Genomic DNA, 18,242 nt, shown 5'->3' with positions numbered 1-18,242 from the left:
TCTGTGGTCACTGAAAGAGGAAGACTCCCTTAAATAGCTTTCATACTATAATTAATGCAAGTGAGAAAAACAATTTTCAAGCATAATGTCTTTTGAACAAAGCTTGCAAACAAAGCAATTTCATTAAAAAAATCCTTATCTTTTCCCCCTTAAGTTTGTGTTTACTATGATGCTTTGCATGTCAAAAAGCATCTCTGGGCCCGAGGCAGGCCAAACTGGTGAAAGCTCCTAAATTAAAAAGTTCAACCAATCAAGGCCAACACCTCAACTGTATATAAGAGTTTGTTTTGTGGACTTGTGCCAGAGGGCTGCTCTCTCTCTCTCTCTCCCTTCCCTTTGACTCTGCCGTACCTGCTTCCTTGGAACTGGCCCATCCCAATTTGTCACAATGACTCAACAGATGTCTGCAGCAAGGACCTTCATGGGAGGAAGGGGATTCAGTTCTGTTTCTGCCGTGTATGGACTAGGTGGGCGCAGAACCTATGCTGCCTCTGTACGGCCTCCGGTTGGAAATGCATACGGGGTCCAGGCCTTCAGTAGCCAAAGTCTCTCCAACCTGGGTGGAAGCAGAAGGATTTCCTATGGTCCTGGATGTTATGGTGGCTATGGCTATGGCCAAGGAGGCTATGGTTGTCTGGGGTTTGGAGGCAGGGTGGGTCATTGCGGCCCTAGAATTTATGATTCTGCTGGAGGTTGTGGGCCTTTTGGAGGATATGGACACTTCAGGGGGGATGGCATTCATGGGGTCCATATCAACGAGAAGCTCCTGAAGCCGTTACACGTGGGGGTTGACCCACAGGAACATGAAATGCGAAATCATGAGAGGGAGGAGATGAAGGACCTCAACACCCAGTTTGCTAGCTTCATCGACAAGGTGAGAAAGCAAACATTTTCTACTGAACTTGAAATGTAAAGTAAATCTCAGCCTTTTCTCTCAGTTTGGTTTTTTAAAATGAATTCTCTCCCTCTGAGTTTCTAAGAATTTTGGCTGGAATAGAGACACCTTGTTTTATTGTTGTGGTTGTAATGGCCTTTGTGCTATAGACAAGTAAAATGTATATGGGCCATCCCATGACATACCTCAAGGGCTTTTAGCATGAATCGGTTTAAAAATGGCTCTGCATCACCGTGCCATGGACCAATGGGACCGGCATGACATAGTTTGGTGGCACAATGGCTTATGTACTTATGATGAAACTGAAATGAATATGAAAGGCAAAATATCTTGAACGCTTGCATTAACATCTCTGTTTTTTTTTGGTTTGTTTTTTACAATACTCCCAGGCCACAGCTAGACCTAAGGTTTATCCCTGGATCATCCAGGGGTCAAACCTGTTCATCTAGGTGACACACAGGGGATCCAGTGCTCAGGCAGGGGCGAACCCTGGATGATCCCAGGATAAACCTTAGGTCTAGCTGTGGCCCCAGATTTGGGTGATATTGAATTTCAGGGCTTTTGAAACAGAGTGTTAGCCCTAATCCAACTTAAAGCTAGTTATGGTAAATTCCCATTGAGATCAACGAAATTAAAGTAAGTTACAACTAACCGATCCAGTTGATTTCACTGGAACTTAAGTGTGATGGGCAGATCAAACCAAAGGTTGAGGGAGGGTCCCATGGCAGTTTGGAAGGTGGGATGATCATTTCTTTTTCTTTTTCCCTCTTGGATTGCCACCAATGAGAGAGAATTTACTAAATCTTCCAGATTGGCATAGTTCCTGGTTCCATTTGGAGTGTGTAATGGGAATGAAGGGGCCTAGGACCTTGCAGATCCTTCCTCCCACTGGCACATCACCAAATGTTCCCAATTTTGCCCCCACTCCCAGTATTGCACAGCTACAGTGATAGAAAACTCCACCACCATCAAAGTAGGACCTCTGTGGGCAAACCTTCTTCTCCAGTTTCAGAGGGGGAGGTCCTCAATATCATATGACCCCTGGGATGCCTTCCCAAGGAAACATGGGTGTGTGTCCCTCCCTAAATTTTTTTTAAAAAATAGATAATTTATTTTATTTGCTTAGAATTTATTTTCAAAGTGTTAAGATCTATTTTTTTTAAAGTTTCTTAAAATTAATTTTCAAATCAACATTTAAAAATACTTTGCCTAATTCTTAGAACTGCTTAGAAATCTGCTCCCAAGAATGTTCCCTAAGTCTTATCCAAATCCTTTAGGCTTTGAACGTGTTCGATTGTTTATAATATTGATGATCCTGATTTTCTCCACTTTAAATGTTAACCCACATCTATCCTCTCCTCACCACTCTGCTGCCCTCCATCCCCAGCAAAATCTGCTTTGGGGTCCCCCAATCTTCCAGAGCAGATTTTGGGGGCACACTGAGGGAGAACCCCTCTCCCTGTTCCTCTGCTGGGACCAGTTCCATCACCAGAGATAACTAATTGGATTCTACCCTATGCATCCAAATACTATGTAGGGTCTACTTAGACCAAAGAGAACAGGTTGGTTTGACCAATTTCCAGGACCTTGTTAGAGATTTGTAAGTCTATGCTTTGCTATCGTTGCTTCGTATGTTACAGTTTTTCTTCTTTTGTGCAGAAAAATAAATGAAAATGTGAACACGGCCATGTGGAGAATATACATTTTGCAACAAATGGACAGATTGTGGGTGGGTGGGTGAGTGAGTTACAGTACACAACATCAACTTAATATGGTATTTGAACATAGTGTGTACAGTTAAGTATGCACCTTGTTCGCTATCAAAAGATAGGTGATTGGACAAATTCATGGGGGATAAGACTATCAGTGGCTACTAATCATGATGTCTATGCTATCTCCTGTTCTTGGCTTCCCATGGCCATATGGTTGGTCACTCTGACAGAATTCTGGATTAGATAGGCATTTGGTTTGATCCAGCAGGGCTCTTCTAATGTTCTTAAAGGTTAGGGTGGCCATATGAAAAGGAGGACAAGGCTCGTGTATCTTTAACAGTTGCATAGAAAAGGGGGTTTCAGCAGGTGTCATTGGTATATATGGAGAACCTGGTGAAATTCCCTCTTCATCACAACAGTTAAAGCTGCAGGAGCTATACTAGAGTGACCAGATTTGAAAGCGGGCAGGACATCTGCAGCTTTAACTGGTATGATGAAGAGGAAATTTCACCAGGTTCCCCATATATACCAATGACACCTGCTGAAATTCCCTTTGCAATACAACTGTTAAAGACACACGAGCCCTGTCTTCCTTTTCATATGGTCACCCTATTAAAGGTAGAACAGACAAAACCAATTTAGTTCTCTGTTCTGAAAGCAGGTTTGCTCTTGAGTTTGTTTCCTAATTAAATATTTGCATCCCTGTTTGCTAAATAGGTCAGAACTCTTGAGCAGCAGAACAAGGTTCTGGAAACAAAGTGGAACCTCTTGCAAGAGTATGCCATCCCAGCAAGGAAAAGCCTTGCACCATACTATGAGAATTTCATCTGCAACATGAAGAAGGAGTTAGAGTGTTTATTAAGTGACAAAGAACACTTATCAGGCCAAAAAGATGCCATTCAACATGTGGTGGAGGAATTCAAGTGCAAGTAATTTGATTATTATTATTATTATTATTATTATTATTATTATTATTATTATTATTGCAAATGTTGCAGTAAAATGAGGCTGAGTAACTCCATTTGTACACTGTTTCAAAAGAAAAATCTGACAATTGTCTCAAAAAGGGGAGACTCACATATAGAAAACTATTATTTTTTTGTAGCGTGTCAGGTATTTTGTTCTCAGTAGAGGTTGGTGGCTGTAAGGCTCTAAAGGAGAACTCTAAAGGACCTACCCAAGGTGCTGAATCCTACCACCAAAATGAAAATGTATGCTGCCCTTTGCCTTATAAAGAAATCCCAATGGAGTACAAAACCTTGATGCTAAAGGTAAAGTAGGAAACAAACTATTAAGGATAAGACGGATTCTGGATTAGTTTTTCTCTACTGAACAAAGAGCTGCCCTAAACAATCTGGCTTAAACTGTTCATGGTAAAGCTATCCCTGTGATCTAGTATATCCCACAATGTTTAGCTAGGGTGGCCATCTACACACCAAAAGGGAGGAAATGCATTGCCAAAATACAGCATAAAAGGAAGCCAAAGACTTTCATAAAATGCAAATTTTAGACTTTCTAGATGCAAATTTGGAAATAGTGATTGGAATTAAAAGAGCAACACACACAATACATCCCACCATAGTTCCTCTTTTAGTTGTGTGACCAGGTGAGGAGGTAAGCTCAGTTTGGAGGCCCAGGCACTACGAGGTTGATGGGCAAATTCAAGGCTGCTGCTCTCTCTCCTTAAGAATCTTTAGTCTTCAACTTGGACTTGGATTTGACAGTCCTCAAATAGAGGATTGCCCTTTGTAAGCTATGACACATGTCCGCCTTGTGTGTGGTGTAGGTAGGGCAGGATACTTTTGGATTGCTCAGAGCTCTTCTTCCATGTTTCAACAGATATGAAGACGAATTCAAAAAGCGTACTTCAGCAGAAAATGATTTTGTACTGCTCAAGAAGGTAAGGAGTGGAGATTCAGTGCCTTAAACATGAAGCATAAGGTGCAACTGCTATTTAAATATTTCATGTTTATATTTCTTTATATCAGTGTCAAACTGGAGACCCAGGGGATACACCTAGCCCCCACCAGCATTTTCTGGGAGGCCCTCCTTCTCCATCCCCTTTCTATATTTAACTTGCAAGTTGCCATTTTCCACATGGCAGCACTCCAGGAACAGGAAGTGAGAGCCATACTGCCTTTGATGTATCCACAGTTACTCCTTAAGCACTTTTGCTTGGGAAGTGGCATTGCTCCATAGGGTGCCCCACCTGTCAGGAAATGGGAGAATGTTCTAGAGGCCTAAGCTGTCTTTCTCCAGCCCCCTCACAGTCACAGCTTATTTTTTCAGAGGGAGGCCTAGGCTCTCCCGTGTTGCTATGTAATGGCCCTGGACTCTTGTTTAGAGTTTCTCTGCAGCCATGTTCCTAGAGATTTTTAATCTACTTTCTTAGATGACAACATTCATGGTCAAACTCAACTAAAATTCTGCAAAATTTTAAAATTGGTGTCTTTGGGGGGTTTGTGTGTCCTAACTTCTGCTTAAAATTCAAAGTTTGTTTCAATTAACTAAATAAACTAAAGTAATATAAAATTTACTAAATTATATTACGTGTCAGCTGTCACATATTATCAGCTGTTTACATCCTGTGCAGATAGTGTCAGATATTAATATTTGTTGCATGTTCAAATGTCAAAAAATAATCAAAACTTTATGTCAGGTCTTGCTAATTTGGGGGGTGAATGACGGTGCTTACCAATGGTTGGATACCATCAATTATTGTATATCAAACATCAAGTGTTTGACTAGTCATACATCTGGAGAAGTGTTTAATGAAGTGTTCAATTCTCTTTAGGATGTAGACTCGCTTTCTCTGAGCAAGGAAGAACTGGCGGTAAAAGTGGTTTTGCTGAGACGAGAATTGGAATTTCTCAGTTATGTCTATGAAGAGGTAAGGATGATCCTGACATAATTTTAGATATAGAGACTTGTGGGCTCAGAAGAATGTAAGTTGGATCTAGCCCAATTTAGCCCTCTGTCACCAGCCACACTAGGGACTGCGAGGAAAAACCTGAGGTTTTCAGAGAAACAAAGAATTTTAAGCAGAAACAAAGAATTAGTATCAAATACAATATTTTCTGTGTTCTACTATTCACTGTGCCCAGTGGAAATGCTGAATAATAATTATCTCGAAAGTCACTGCTATGTGCAGATAGGGATGGACAGATTTTGTCAAATACATTCCATTAAATCCACACTGTTCCACCATGTCCTGCTTGGTCTGATCCAGCAGGGCTCTTCCTATGTTCTAATTCCATCTGTGTTTTGTGCATTGTCAGGCATCTTTTGTTTTGCTATCTGCTCATTAGAATCGATGTCATTTTTGTTTTAACAAGAATTTTGTCTACTTATGCTAATTTACATTTAGTGCTAATGTATACTAATTACCTGTTGTGCAGAAGCACATTTGCCCAAGCACATATTAGTGCTAATGCACACTTGCCCTAATGCACATTAGCCCAAATCCTCCCTAAAAATGAAAAACTGGTCCATGAATCCATGTGACTTGGATAGCTGGTGCACTGTGGAATCTGCAGGTCAGATTCATAAACATTCAAAATCATTTGTATCAATTGTAGATTTCTTTGACCTCACTATGTGCAGACAAAATACTAAATTATCATGTTCTGGCCTGATTAATACGGTGACCATATGAAAAGGAGTACAGGGCTCCTGTATTTTTGACAGTTGCATAGAAAAGGGAATTCAGCAGGTGTCAATTGTATTCATGTAGGAACTGGTTAAATGCCCTCATCATCAGAATAGTTAAAGCTGCAGGAGCCATTCCCTCTTTTGTATCTGGTATGCTTTAAGGTGGATTCCTGCATTGAGCAGGGGATTGGACTCGATGGCCTTATAGACCCCTTCCAACTCTACTATTCTATGATTCTATGGCCAAATGGGCAGGGCTCCTGCAGCTTTAATTCTTGTGATGCAGAGGGTATTTCACCAGGTGCAACATGCATACAAATGACCCCTGTTAAAATTCCCTTTTCTATACCACTGTTAAATAATACAGGAGCCCTGTCCTCCTTTCCATATGTTCACCCTAAAGCCTTGTTCTGGCCTGAGTTCTATAAAGCCCAGGAGGGACAAACTCTAGATATGCAAAGCAGAAATTCCCCTAGGGACTGCTTCCACCAATTACAACAGAAGGAATGCAGATACCCTTTAGATGTGCCTCCAACTTCCTCAGAGCTGCTCTTCTATGCGTTGTTCCTCAGTAGATGGTGGCTATACTTGGACCTGGACCTGAGCTAACATTTCAGAAAAGACATTTTTTCAAGAGGCCATTTTCACCCAGCTCTAGCAAATGCAACCATGTGGGCAGGGACTGGCCATGTGGGTTGAGTCCACAGAATTGGTATCCCACAGTCCCAGCTGGGTGTTGAGGATTTCCAGAACAGCTGCTCTCAGAAAGCTGGAGGTGCAAATAAAGAGCACCCTAGTTTGCCGTGGGAACGGAGTCAGTTGTAATTACAGTGTTCTGAAAAGAAAAGGAGGAGTGCTTATTAAAAGATAGAAAAGATGCTTCACAAATCAGCAGATTGGAGTGTGTGGCTGCATTTTTTTTCCCACTGCCTTTGCAGTTTTGGGAGAACAGCCTTTGGAAAAGTGCATGCTCTGGGGTGAGTGGCTGAAAAACAATGTAAACTAGAGCAACGCATCAGAGTAGGTTTCCAGTCATTGAGCACACATGCAGAGTCCTTTACCCACTGACTGGCAAGTCATTGCAGGCAGCCTCTGTTCATTTAGCCACAGCTTTTCAGTCCTCTTTCTTAAAACAAAACAAAACAAATGAAGAAAACCTAACCATGGAAGCCTGAGAATCTTTGGTGCCTGTCTCAAACTTGGTCATTCTGTGACTTGCAGGAATTGTCACAGCTAGACTGTCATCTCGGTGACACCAACATCCTTTTGAAAATGGACAACAACCGTGACTTGGACGTTGACTGCATCATCAAAAACATTGAAGCCTGGTATCAGAGCATTGCCCACAAGAGCAAAGAAGAAGCTAATGCATTATATGAGAACAGAGTAAGTCAGGACATAGTTGCACTCAACCTGTTTGGAGGACTGGAAGGGCTTACTCACTGTGTCCATCCCATTCCCCCTGATCTAAACAACTTGGTGAATTCAGCATGTGCCCGTCCATGCAAATTGCTCATCAGAATGCCTGGCGTAACCTGAATGGGGACACTCTGGAGAAAATGATGCCTAACATTTCCAAGAGGGCTTCCTTTATTTCCAGTTTGGACACTGGGAGTGCAGATAGCTCTCTCCGCATACCACCATGACAATTTGCAGGCTACAGAAATGTGTCACCAGGGAAGCTTCCAAAATTCCCCTCATTAGGACCATTAGTCCAGAGTAAGGAGGCCACCTCAGGCAGCTTTTGAGAGTTATGAAAGAGCAGAAAATTATTGTTATTGTTGTATTAGTAGCCCCTCTTCCAAATCTGTCCAGGTTTTGGTGTTCCAAATAAACCTAGGCCTTGTTTCTGAAGTGAAGCCAAAGCATTAGGAAAGTTTCATCCTGCATATGACCATGCCACAGTTTTTAGAGCCTTCAGTTCATTCCTGGTCCCTCTCTCTCCTGCAATAAACATACACACACACGACATGAGACAATGTGCATGAGCGCATATGCTCATAGGAAAACACAGCACAAAAAAATTACCTGATATAATTTATATGTATGATTATGTCAAGAATTACCTGCACAAATGTGTGTATTAGGCAAATACGTGTTCAAAAATGGATGTATTAGGAAAAATATGCACAATAATGCTCATGAATTTTCATAACAATTTTAAAAATACCTTGAAGTTCAGAATAAACTGAACTTAAGGCTGGAGAAATTCTCCATGTTCAATATGAACTGAACTTAACATTGCAAAAATGAGAAACTGAGAGAACCTAAAATTGGCAAACTTATCCATGTTTATTGATAAAACACAGCAACAAACAAAAAGTGCATTGGTAATGTTGAGGGGACAAAAATACAAATGAACAGTAGGAAGAAAGGAAACTCAGATTTGGGAGGTGTGCTAAGCAGGGTAGAGTGAACCCATGGAACAATGAAGGAATGGAAAACCCAACTCTGAGAAATTTCACTACTATTTTTAAAACATATTTTGGCTCCCCCACCATAATTCATTAAGATGATTTGCCAAAGGAGAAACCTTCACAGTTGGACCTCTGGCACCTGGGTCTAATCCAGCTCAGGGAGGTTCCCCATCAGACCTGTGGAATCTTCTTGGATCACTGAAGGGACAAGGCTTGGCCCTCTTGAGGAATCCCACCTGGAGGAATCCCCACTGCTATTTCTGAGCTGGAAGGAGATAACCATGGGAGCAGGAGCTGCTCTTCCCAGTGTTGGCTGAGTCCATTAATTCCTTTACGGGGATGACCAGCACCATGTGAAACCAGGGACTCAGCCAGCTCTGGGAGGAGCTACTGCTCTTCCCAGCACTGGCCAAGGCCATAGCTAGACCTAAGGTTTATCCCTGGATAGTCCAGGGGTCAAACCTGTTCATCTAGGTGACACACAGGGGATCCAGTGCTCAGGCAGGGGCGAACCCTGGATGATCCCAGGATAAACCTTAAGTCTAGCTGTGGCCCAAGTCTCTTTGCCCATGCGTCTCTCATCATGCAGAAAGGCGAAATGGGCAAGGGTTAATGTCAGTGTGTGTGGTCCTGCCTTCTGATGCCAGTTGGGTTGGGCAATGCTACTAAGGTCATCCTGTCCATTGAGGGTGTGGTGGGACACCTAAAACTGGTTCCCCACTCCTGCTTTAAGCCAGTGTGATGTAGTGGGTAGAGTGTTGGACTGGGAGTCCGGAGATCTGGGTTCTAGTCCCCACTCGGCTATGGAAACCCCCTGGGTGACTTTGGGCCAGTCACAGACTCTCAGCCCAACCCACCTCACAGCGTTGTTGTGAGGATAAAAATGGAGAGGAGAAGGGTTATGTATGCCGCGTTGGGTTCCTTGGAGGGGAAAAAATGGGATATAAATGCAACAAATAAATTAAATAGATAAAAGCTGGTGAGAACCTTGTTCTGCGCAGAGCCACCATTAAGAACTTGGGTTAGACTTATCAGTGCTCTTTCCAAATTCATCAGAGGTTTCATCCAAGGAGGAACTTTCACTTGGTAACAATTGATGACCACTCCGTTAACCTCCTTATCCTTTCTGGATGTTAGTTCCAAGAGCTTCAGGAGCAAAGAGGAAAATACTCAAACAATCTGAAGATCAATCAGCACGAGATTGCAGATCTGACCAGGATGGTCCATAAGATGCAGTCTGAATCAGACACTATTAAAAAACAGGTAAGAGAGACCTGTGTGGTGCAGAGTGGTACACGGCAGTTACTGCAGCCAAAACTCTCCCCACGGCCTGAGTTCAATCCCAGCAGAAGCTGGTTCTCAGGCAGCCGGCTCAGGTCAACTCAGCCATCCATCCTTCTGAGGTCGGTAAAGTGAGTACCCAGCTAGCTGGGGGAAAGGTAACTGCGACTTGGGAAGGCAATGGCAAACCACCCCGCTACAAAGTCTGCCAAGAAAACGTCAGCGAAAGCAGGCATCCCTCTAGGAGTCAGCAATGACTCAAGTGCTTGCACGAAAGGTTCCTTTCCTAAGAGAGACCCTGGGTACGTGTCATTTCACATTTTGGGACCTTATGTTTTCACCAGACTCTGTACCAACAATGCTATATCTAGTAACAGAATTCCAGACTGAACCAAAACTATTTCTTTCTGAACTTTTTCTTCAAAGCTAAAGAACACTCCCCCTTCTAGAACATTTCAACACACTTGGAGAAAATGTTTGCTTCTTTGTTGAAACAGCCCTGCTTCTCTTCACATCACAGCTAAATCTGAATGTCTGTGATTTTATTTCTTGGCACCTGCTGATGCCATTGCTTCAGGTATAACTACTTATTTAAAATACTTATATCCTGCCTTCCAGCCAGGCAACTTTATACTGCCTTTTTGCCAGACAACAGGTGATCTGTGGGAAGTGACAATTAAAAAAAATTAACACACAAGAAACATAAGATTTATTTTTGTTTTTCCAAATAATAAAAAACAAACCAACAGTGAGGACTGGGGAGGATTCTATGCTGCCACTGCTGCATTTTAAAGGCTCTGTGGTGACCCTGTGGAAAAGTCCCCATGGTTACTAGGGTGATCATGTGTCCTATTTTACAGAGGACAGTACTCTATTTGAAGGGTTGTCCAGTCCAAGTTCAATTTAAAGATAACGAACTCTAGAAAGGATGTTGAAGTTGGCCATCTGTCGTCTCAGGACAGCAAGCTGAGACGGTACACATTTCCCCCAGCTAAGGTGAATTGTAGTGTATTTACTTTTAAACTGTAGTTATTTCCCAAGTTTTCTATATTCATATAAATCAGCATATAGATATTTCATGTAAATCTGTCCCTTCTTTTGTCTTCTTTCCCTCATCTTTAGCAATGCCTAAGTGGCCACAACATAAACAAATAATGGAGTTGGAACAACTCCTCTTATGAAAAAGGGTTGTCTGCAGTTCTTAGTTCATCCCAGGAGCATGGGTGATGGAAGCAAGGAGTGAGGGGATAAATTATGACGATGTTAACTGCTGCTGCTCCAATTGCTGCAGAATTAAAATGGCTGTTTCTTCATGTAGTCACTCTAACCCTGTTCAGTTGTTCTCTATCTGTGGATAGCAACTCTGTGCATGTGACTATTTCAGGGAGAGAAAGTAGTAGTAGACGAAGGCAGGGAAATGGAGAAAAAGAGTGAATAATAAGTGGATTACAGTGTGATGGGAAGCACAGTCCTTCCTGATCTTTCTTTGGGATTCCACTCGGTTGGACACACTGTTCTTCCAGCTTCTTTGAACTATCTACATTTAGCGGGCAAATTCCTCCACAGTTTTTATCCTCTCCCTTCAATTGCAACTAGCGGTGCAATCTTATGCATGGTTAGACAGAAAAGAAACTCCCAACATGCCCTACAACTGAGAGCTGTAGGCCTTTTTTTGTGGGGTGGGTGTGTCTAAATATGCATAGGATTACTCCCTTAATCACTTCCTCTTCTTTGTCTGGGTTATTTGTCTGGGTTCTCCAAGACTTTGTTCTAAGTCCTTTCCTCCTTCTCCCCTCCCCTCTATTTATTTTCCCCATCTGCAACCATTATTCCTTCATTTATTGTTAGTTACTATTTCCTCTTCATAGCTTCCTTAGCTAATAGGACTTTCTGATTAACTCAACTATCATTTCATCTTGGATGTCTGATTACTTTCTTAAAATCCAAAATCCTGCTCTGCCTTCCTCAGTCTTCATTGATTCTTTCTTCCTGATCATTAAAGTTGGGTTATTCATCCATCTCCTTACGCCCATTATTTAACGTCTTTCTTATTCCCCATTGTTTTTCTTCTTTTTATTTGTGTCATTGCATAATCCTACTGCCTTGTTGGAAGTAGGGGTGTGCTCTGCTCCTTTATGGATCCCCGAATCCGAAGCAGAGCAGGCCAATCTGGACCTCCTAAACCTGGTTCCAGAGCAGATTGGGGGAGGTCCAGGTTGACTGGAAGCAGTTCAGAATGGTCCAAAGCTATTTGGACTGTTCCGAAGCTTTGGAACCAGGTAAGTGTGGAGGGGAGCTTACCTGGCTCCCCCATCTGCTGCCACCACAATCCGTGCGGCGATGGCAGCAGAGCCAGGTAAGTGGGGAAGGGGGGAGGGGGGCTTACCTGGCTCCATGGTCTGTGTGGCGATGGCGGCAAAGCCAGATAAGTGGGGAGGGGGCATACCTGGCTCCGCCATCTGCCGCCACCACAGTCTAAGCAGTGGTGGACGGAGGAGCCAGGTAAGGAGGGGAGGGGGGTTTATTCGGCCCCCATTTTGTCCCCCCTTTCCAACTTACCTGCCTCCGCTGTCCACTGCGGAGGCAGGTAAGGAGGGAAGGGGGAGCAAAATGGTATCTGAATATCGATCCGGACCTCCGGATCTCACTCTGGATTTGGTTCTGGAGTGGATCGGGGGAGGTCCAGACTGACCTGAACTGGTTCGGGCCCAATCCAGAAGGTTCTGATTGGGATCCAAAGTGGTTCGGGGAGGGCGTGCACAGCCCAAGTTGAAAGTACACCAGTGTCAATTCCCCCTTTAATTAACCAAGATTCTTTGCTTTGGTTTTGTGTACAGGTTGCTGCTTTGGAAACATCCATTTGTGATATCGAGCAGCGTGGAGATAGTGCTCTTAAAGATGCCCGGAATAAGCACATTGAGCTGCAGACTGCTCTGCAGAAGGCCCAGGATGACCTAGCTGGCTTGCTGAGGGATTACCAAGAGCTTCTGAATACCAAGTTGGCTCTTGACATTGAGATAGCAACATATAAGACACTGCTGGATGGAGAGGAGAGCAGGTGACTATGAATTATACTAAAAATGCATGCTAATCTACTGGGTGAGAATTCATAATCACATTGAGATTGCTTTCGCCCCTTTTGGAATTCATGCAAAACTTTCAGTTGGGCAGGAGCCCCAATATGGACTCTAATCACAGCTTTGTATGGGGCTAAATTCGTGAGCAAGTCTCAAGATGTGGGGAAATCCCCTTGAGACATTTTGTCAGTCGTATTGAAATTCTCTTAATTTCCCTAAAAATCCCCAAAGGTTTTACCTGAACTGGAGTCTCAAAATGCAATCTGAATTTTGCTTCAGGTCAAATCCTCACCATCATCACCCCAACCAAGCAGCATCAGAGGGGGGCAGGATTGCTCTCTAAGGCCATAGTTAGACGGGGCTTTATCCTGGGGTGAGGCCCAGGATCGTCCCTGTGTGTTCACATGGCACACAGGGGATCCCAGGATCAGGGAGGGATGATGCCTCCCTTGCCTTGGGATCTTGTCCTCCACTTTGGCCCTGGTTTTTCTGCAGTCCCGGGCTGAGCCCGAGACCGTGAAATGTATGGCCAGTTGCCGCAGGTTGACCCGGCTCCGAACGATTCCTCACGTGGAGCTGGGAGCCGCGCATGGGGCGCAGCACTCCTCAGGAGCACTGCACGCATCGAGGGTAGGGGGAGTGGGGAAAATAATTTAATTTTTTTTAAAAACTTACCTTTTGCGCATGAGCAAAAATGGCGGGCGCAACGCCACTCCTTCTGAGGTTGTCATGCATCATGTAGACAGAGGAGGGATCTTGTGTTAAACACAACACGAGATCTTCTCTCCTCCATCGCGGGACAACAGGTAGGTCTAGCTAAGGCCTAAGTCGGAGGTAAGCAGCATGGTGCCAGGGGACACCACTGCACCCTTAGATATCTTTCTTGGTGCCCACAAAGGTGCCATACCCCCCCCCAAGTTTATTTTTTAAAATAACAAAGTTTCTTACTGGTAGTTGGGATCATTTCAAAGGAAAGTGAAGACCTTTAGCTGCTCCAATCTCCCCCCCCCCCCCATGAATGCCTCTTGGCCACACATGAGGTTCAGAGACATCCTTAGGAAATGAAGACGGCAGGTGGCTGCAGGTTGATGCTATCATCTATAGCTCACCATTTTCATGGCGTTGTCCAGGATACTTTCTGAAAGTGCCAAATGTGCCACCGCACCCAAAAGTTTGCTTACCCCTTGGTCTAAGTGACTAATAGGAAATAATAATAATAATAATAATAATAATGAAGTTCAAGCTTGCATATTTATGATTTTGCAAAAAGAAGACTGTTGTTTCTGCTTTTATAAATAAAGAGCAGAGCCCAGTGAGAGCTTCCAGTGAGCGCACCCCCATTGAAATGAGTAGGAACCATGCGAGTTGTGGGAATAAATCCTCCTGTAGTTCCTGTTAATTAGAAATAGGCTTTCTAAAACAAATATGAGCATGAGAAATGCCTGGTGGATTCTCTTACAAGTCCATAATAATCTAATGGCAATAACACCTCTCTTTTCCCCCCCAACAGGATTTGCACTGGGAATTTTGTGACTGTAGGTAAGTAAGAATAATGAGGTTATGCTGGGTCACAGACTTCTTGTTGCTATTCCTTTTCAAGGGGACTTCATATCGGCTCACCTGCAGGCTTGCCTGCATTCTGCTTTAGTTGTGATGGGGGCACTTCGTGTTGGGAAAGGGAATGGAATGGTGTGTGTGCAGGGCCGGCCTTCTCTGAAGCTGCCTGATGTGGGTGCATCAGGTGGCAAAATTGGGAAGACTGGCAGGAGCAGCACTCGTGGTGCCCGTGGGTGCACTCACCACTTCTTGGTCCCACTGGCAACCTGCGGGGACCAAGGATCAGCTGCTCCCACAGGCTTTCTGGGCAAATCCTAGCCACCTGGAGTGTTTTGTCAGCTGGCAGGCCACTCCCACTGGTCATGCCCAGTGGCCCTTGGTCCCCTTGCCACATGCACATGGCCAGTGGGACCAAGAAGCAGTGAGCGTTGCCCGCACTAGCTGCCCAAGCTAACAGCCCAAGCAACCAGGAGGGACCCAAGTGAGCAGCCATATCTTGGTCCCGCCACTCACCTGACCACCTCCCACCCACCTGGACTGCCCACTTTAGCAGCCGAAGGTGCAATTACCTATGTCCCACTGCCTCCTGTTCTGGCTGCAGAAGGATGGAACAGGAGGTAGCAGGCCGCTCCCTGGCTTGCCCACCTCCCTTGGAAATGTTGCAAAGACTTCCGGGATGACATGTCTGAAGTCTCACAAGACGTTAAACACCTCATTCCAGAAGTCTCATGAGACTTGAGACTTCTGGGAGAAGCAGGGATGCCTTTCAGGAGTAAGCCAGCATGTGGGGTAGGTGCACAGGGCAGGGGGTAGGCAAGGCACAGCCACCAGCACATGGGGTGGAGCGGTGGGTGGCGGTAGGGGCATGCAAGTCAGGTGGCAACCCACCTTTGGCCAGGCCTGTGTGTGTGTGTGTGTGTGTGTGTGTGTGTGTGTGTGGTCTGAAACATGAAGTCACAATTTTGTTTGCACACTATGGGAAGATGAGAGAGTTAGGATCAATTCACACATTACTTTCATTACATTGTTGCTACAGAGATGGATGGTTAATGAATGGTCATGCCACACACACTCACTCCCACACATGCATTTCCAGTGCAGTTCTTATCTCATAAGATCTAGCATCTCAGGAATGACAATGCTGCAAAGATAGGTGAGAATCAAGTCTCCATGTGGCTCTGGGTTAGACCCAGAACATCAGCTAAAATTTCTCAGTATGTGCTATGGTGTTGTTGTTTTTTACAGATGTGGTCAAAAATCCCTTCATAGAGGAGTCCTCTGGATTCACATCCTCATGTGGATATAGGCCTCTAGGTGGAGGATATTGTAGAGGAATTAGTGGAGGATACAGTGGGGGAAGCTGTGGGGGAATTGGTGGAGGATACAGTGGAGGAATGAGTGGACGAAGTGGTGGAGGATGTGGTGGAGGATATGGTGGAGGAAGTGGTGGAGGATATGGTGGAGGAAGTGGTAGAGGATATGGTGGAGGAAGTGGTGGAGGATGTGGTGGAGGAAGTGGTGGAGGATATAGTGGAGGAAGTGGTAGAGCATATGGTGGAGGAAGTGGTGGAAGAAGTGGTGGAGGAAGTGGTGGAGGATATAGTGGAGGAAGTGGTAGAGGATATGGTGGAGGAAGTGGTGGAGGAAGTGGTGGAGGATATAGTGGAGGAAGTGGTGGAAGAAGTGGTGGAGGAAGTGGTGGAGGATATAGTGGAGGAAGTGGTAGAGGATATGGTGGAGGAAGTGGTGGAGGATGTGGTGGGGGATGTGGTGGAGGATATAGTGGAGGAAGTGGTCGAGGATATGGTGGAAGAAGTGGTGGAGGAAGTGGTGGAGGATATAGTGGAGGAGGTGGTGGAGGATATGGTGGAGGATACGGTGGAGGAATGAGTGGAGGATACAGCGGAGGATATAGTGGAGGATATGGTGGAGGAAGATGTAGCAGCAGGAACTACAGCTCCAGAAGTGTCGAAGACCGCTCAAGGACTGTCGGCAGCAGCAACGCAGCTACAGGAGGTGGCTCTGCAGATGCAGAATTCTACCCAGGAGGAGCACGTGGCTCCAGGAATGTGTATGGAAACCCTTGTGGCCCTATAGGCATTGGCAGCTCCTCAGCAGGATTCAGTGCAGGAAGTGCACCCGGATTTGGCAGGAATGTAGGCAGGAGGCGCATCTCTGGGGATGTAGCTGGAAGTTGCCCAGATGGAGGATACCTCTCTGGGGGTTTCAGACCAGTAGGTGTCATCCCATTTGGGGGTGGAGGACAGGGCCCTAGTATTGTAGGTGGCCCTGTAGTTGTGGGTTGCACGCCTGGGGGTGTTGACATTGGAATCTCACCTGTAGGTGCTTTGGGGAGTATAGGCTTTGAGGGAGGACCCTGTGAAGGAGTAGGTGCCCCAATTGGTGTGTGCTATCCTGGAGCAGTCGGGGCTCCTATAGGCGTCTGCTACCCTGGAGCAGTCGGGGCTCCTGTAGGTGTCTGCTATCCTGGAGCAGTCGGACCTCCTGTAGGCATTTGCTACCCTGGACAGTAGGCTCCATCAGAACTACCAAAATTCAAAATCTCTGTGCAAGCTCACCATTTTATGAAACTGTTTATGAAATAGCGATTGGAGCTGCCACTTGGGCTACAGGAATACAGATACAGGTCATGAAATCTTTTTAACACCATTCTTGTTTTCCTTGGGCCATTCTGTATTATCAGGGCATTCCAATAAAGAAGCCCTGATAACTAAAGGCAATAACACCCCCCACTCCTTCCCTCCTTCCCCCTAATCCTAACCCATATTGAAGAAACTTCCCCGCATCATCACGAGGTCTGATTCTTTAAAAGAAATGGAAAATTAGAGCTGGGGTGTTGCTAGGGCTCTGTTTGTGCTGCCACCTTCTGTCCTAGCTAAGCTGATTGGTTCTAAACCACATAGCATGATGGGGACCCTAGAGGTATTTAGATTCCCTTGTTATATATCATTGTCATTCATAGCAAATGGTGGCTTTCCCCTCCAAAGTTGCTTTCTATAGTGAGTACATCCCATATCGGTGGAGGTCACTGCGTAAAGAGCACAAAGCCTTTGTCAAAGGAATCCTATTTTTCTGCTGCTGTTGCCCTCATTGACAATGTCTTGGATATCACACAAGCTCTCTGTACTTTCCCATGGGGTTGGTGATGTTCCCAGCTCTTTTGCCTAAAGCTTACGTTTTTGGGGGTCGATGGTTATTTCTCATGTCAGCTCACAAAGTTGTTACAGCGTTACATTAGGCTTTGCATGTCGCCAGAAATCCATGTGTGTTCCTGCCGCTCTATACAATAAAGTGCATGAATCATAAAATGATTGCCGGTGATATTTTAATAATGATGATGTGAAATAAAACAACCTGAAAGAAGCATGGGCTAAGTGTAGCTGGAGCTTCCCTCATTCCTGCAGCTCAGCTGCTCTTGGTTGGGCAGAGAGATCTAGGAAATTTAAAAGTGCCTGGGACTCACACATTTGCTGATGGAAGGAGGGAGGATCTGTGGCCAGATCTACACCAAGCAGAACATTGCACAGTGGTATGGAAGCGGTATATCATAGAATCATAGAATAGCAGAGTTGGAAGGGGCCTAAAAGGCCATCGAGTCCAACCCCCTGCTCGATGCAGGAATCCACCCTAA

The 18,242-nt window shown here is 44.8% G+C and overlaps 1 protein-coding gene across 1 annotated transcript; it reads left to right on the top strand.

Annotated features, from left to right (window-relative positions):
• Positions 1-319: 319 nt before the first annotated feature.
• Positions 320-17,495, top strand: LOC134395292 (keratin, type II cytoskeletal 7-like). Its single transcript, XM_063121446.1, has 11 exons — positions 320-874; positions 3,325-3,536; positions 4,447-4,507; positions 5,402-5,497; positions 7,480-7,644; positions 9,813-9,938; positions 12,794-13,014; positions 14,544-14,572; positions 15,836-16,168; positions 16,227-16,417; positions 17,487-17,495. The coding sequence occupies exons 1-11, from the start codon at positions 389-391 to the stop codon at positions 17,493-17,495; spliced, it is 1,929 nt and encodes a 642-aa protein (XP_062977516.1). The 5' UTR covers positions 320-388.
• The last annotated feature ends 747 nt before the right edge of the window (positions 17,496-18,242 follow it).

Source organism: Elgaria multicarinata, chromosome 3, assembly GCF_023053635.1.
Source record: "Elgaria multicarinata webbii isolate HBS135686 ecotype San Diego chromosome 3, rElgMul1.1.pri, whole genome shotgun sequence".
Lineage (NCBI taxonomy): Eukaryota > Metazoa > Chordata > Lepidosauria > Squamata > Anguidae > Elgaria > Elgaria multicarinata.
Note: the sequence above shows the minus strand (reverse complement) of the source record. Positions and strands in the feature narration are given on the sequence as shown.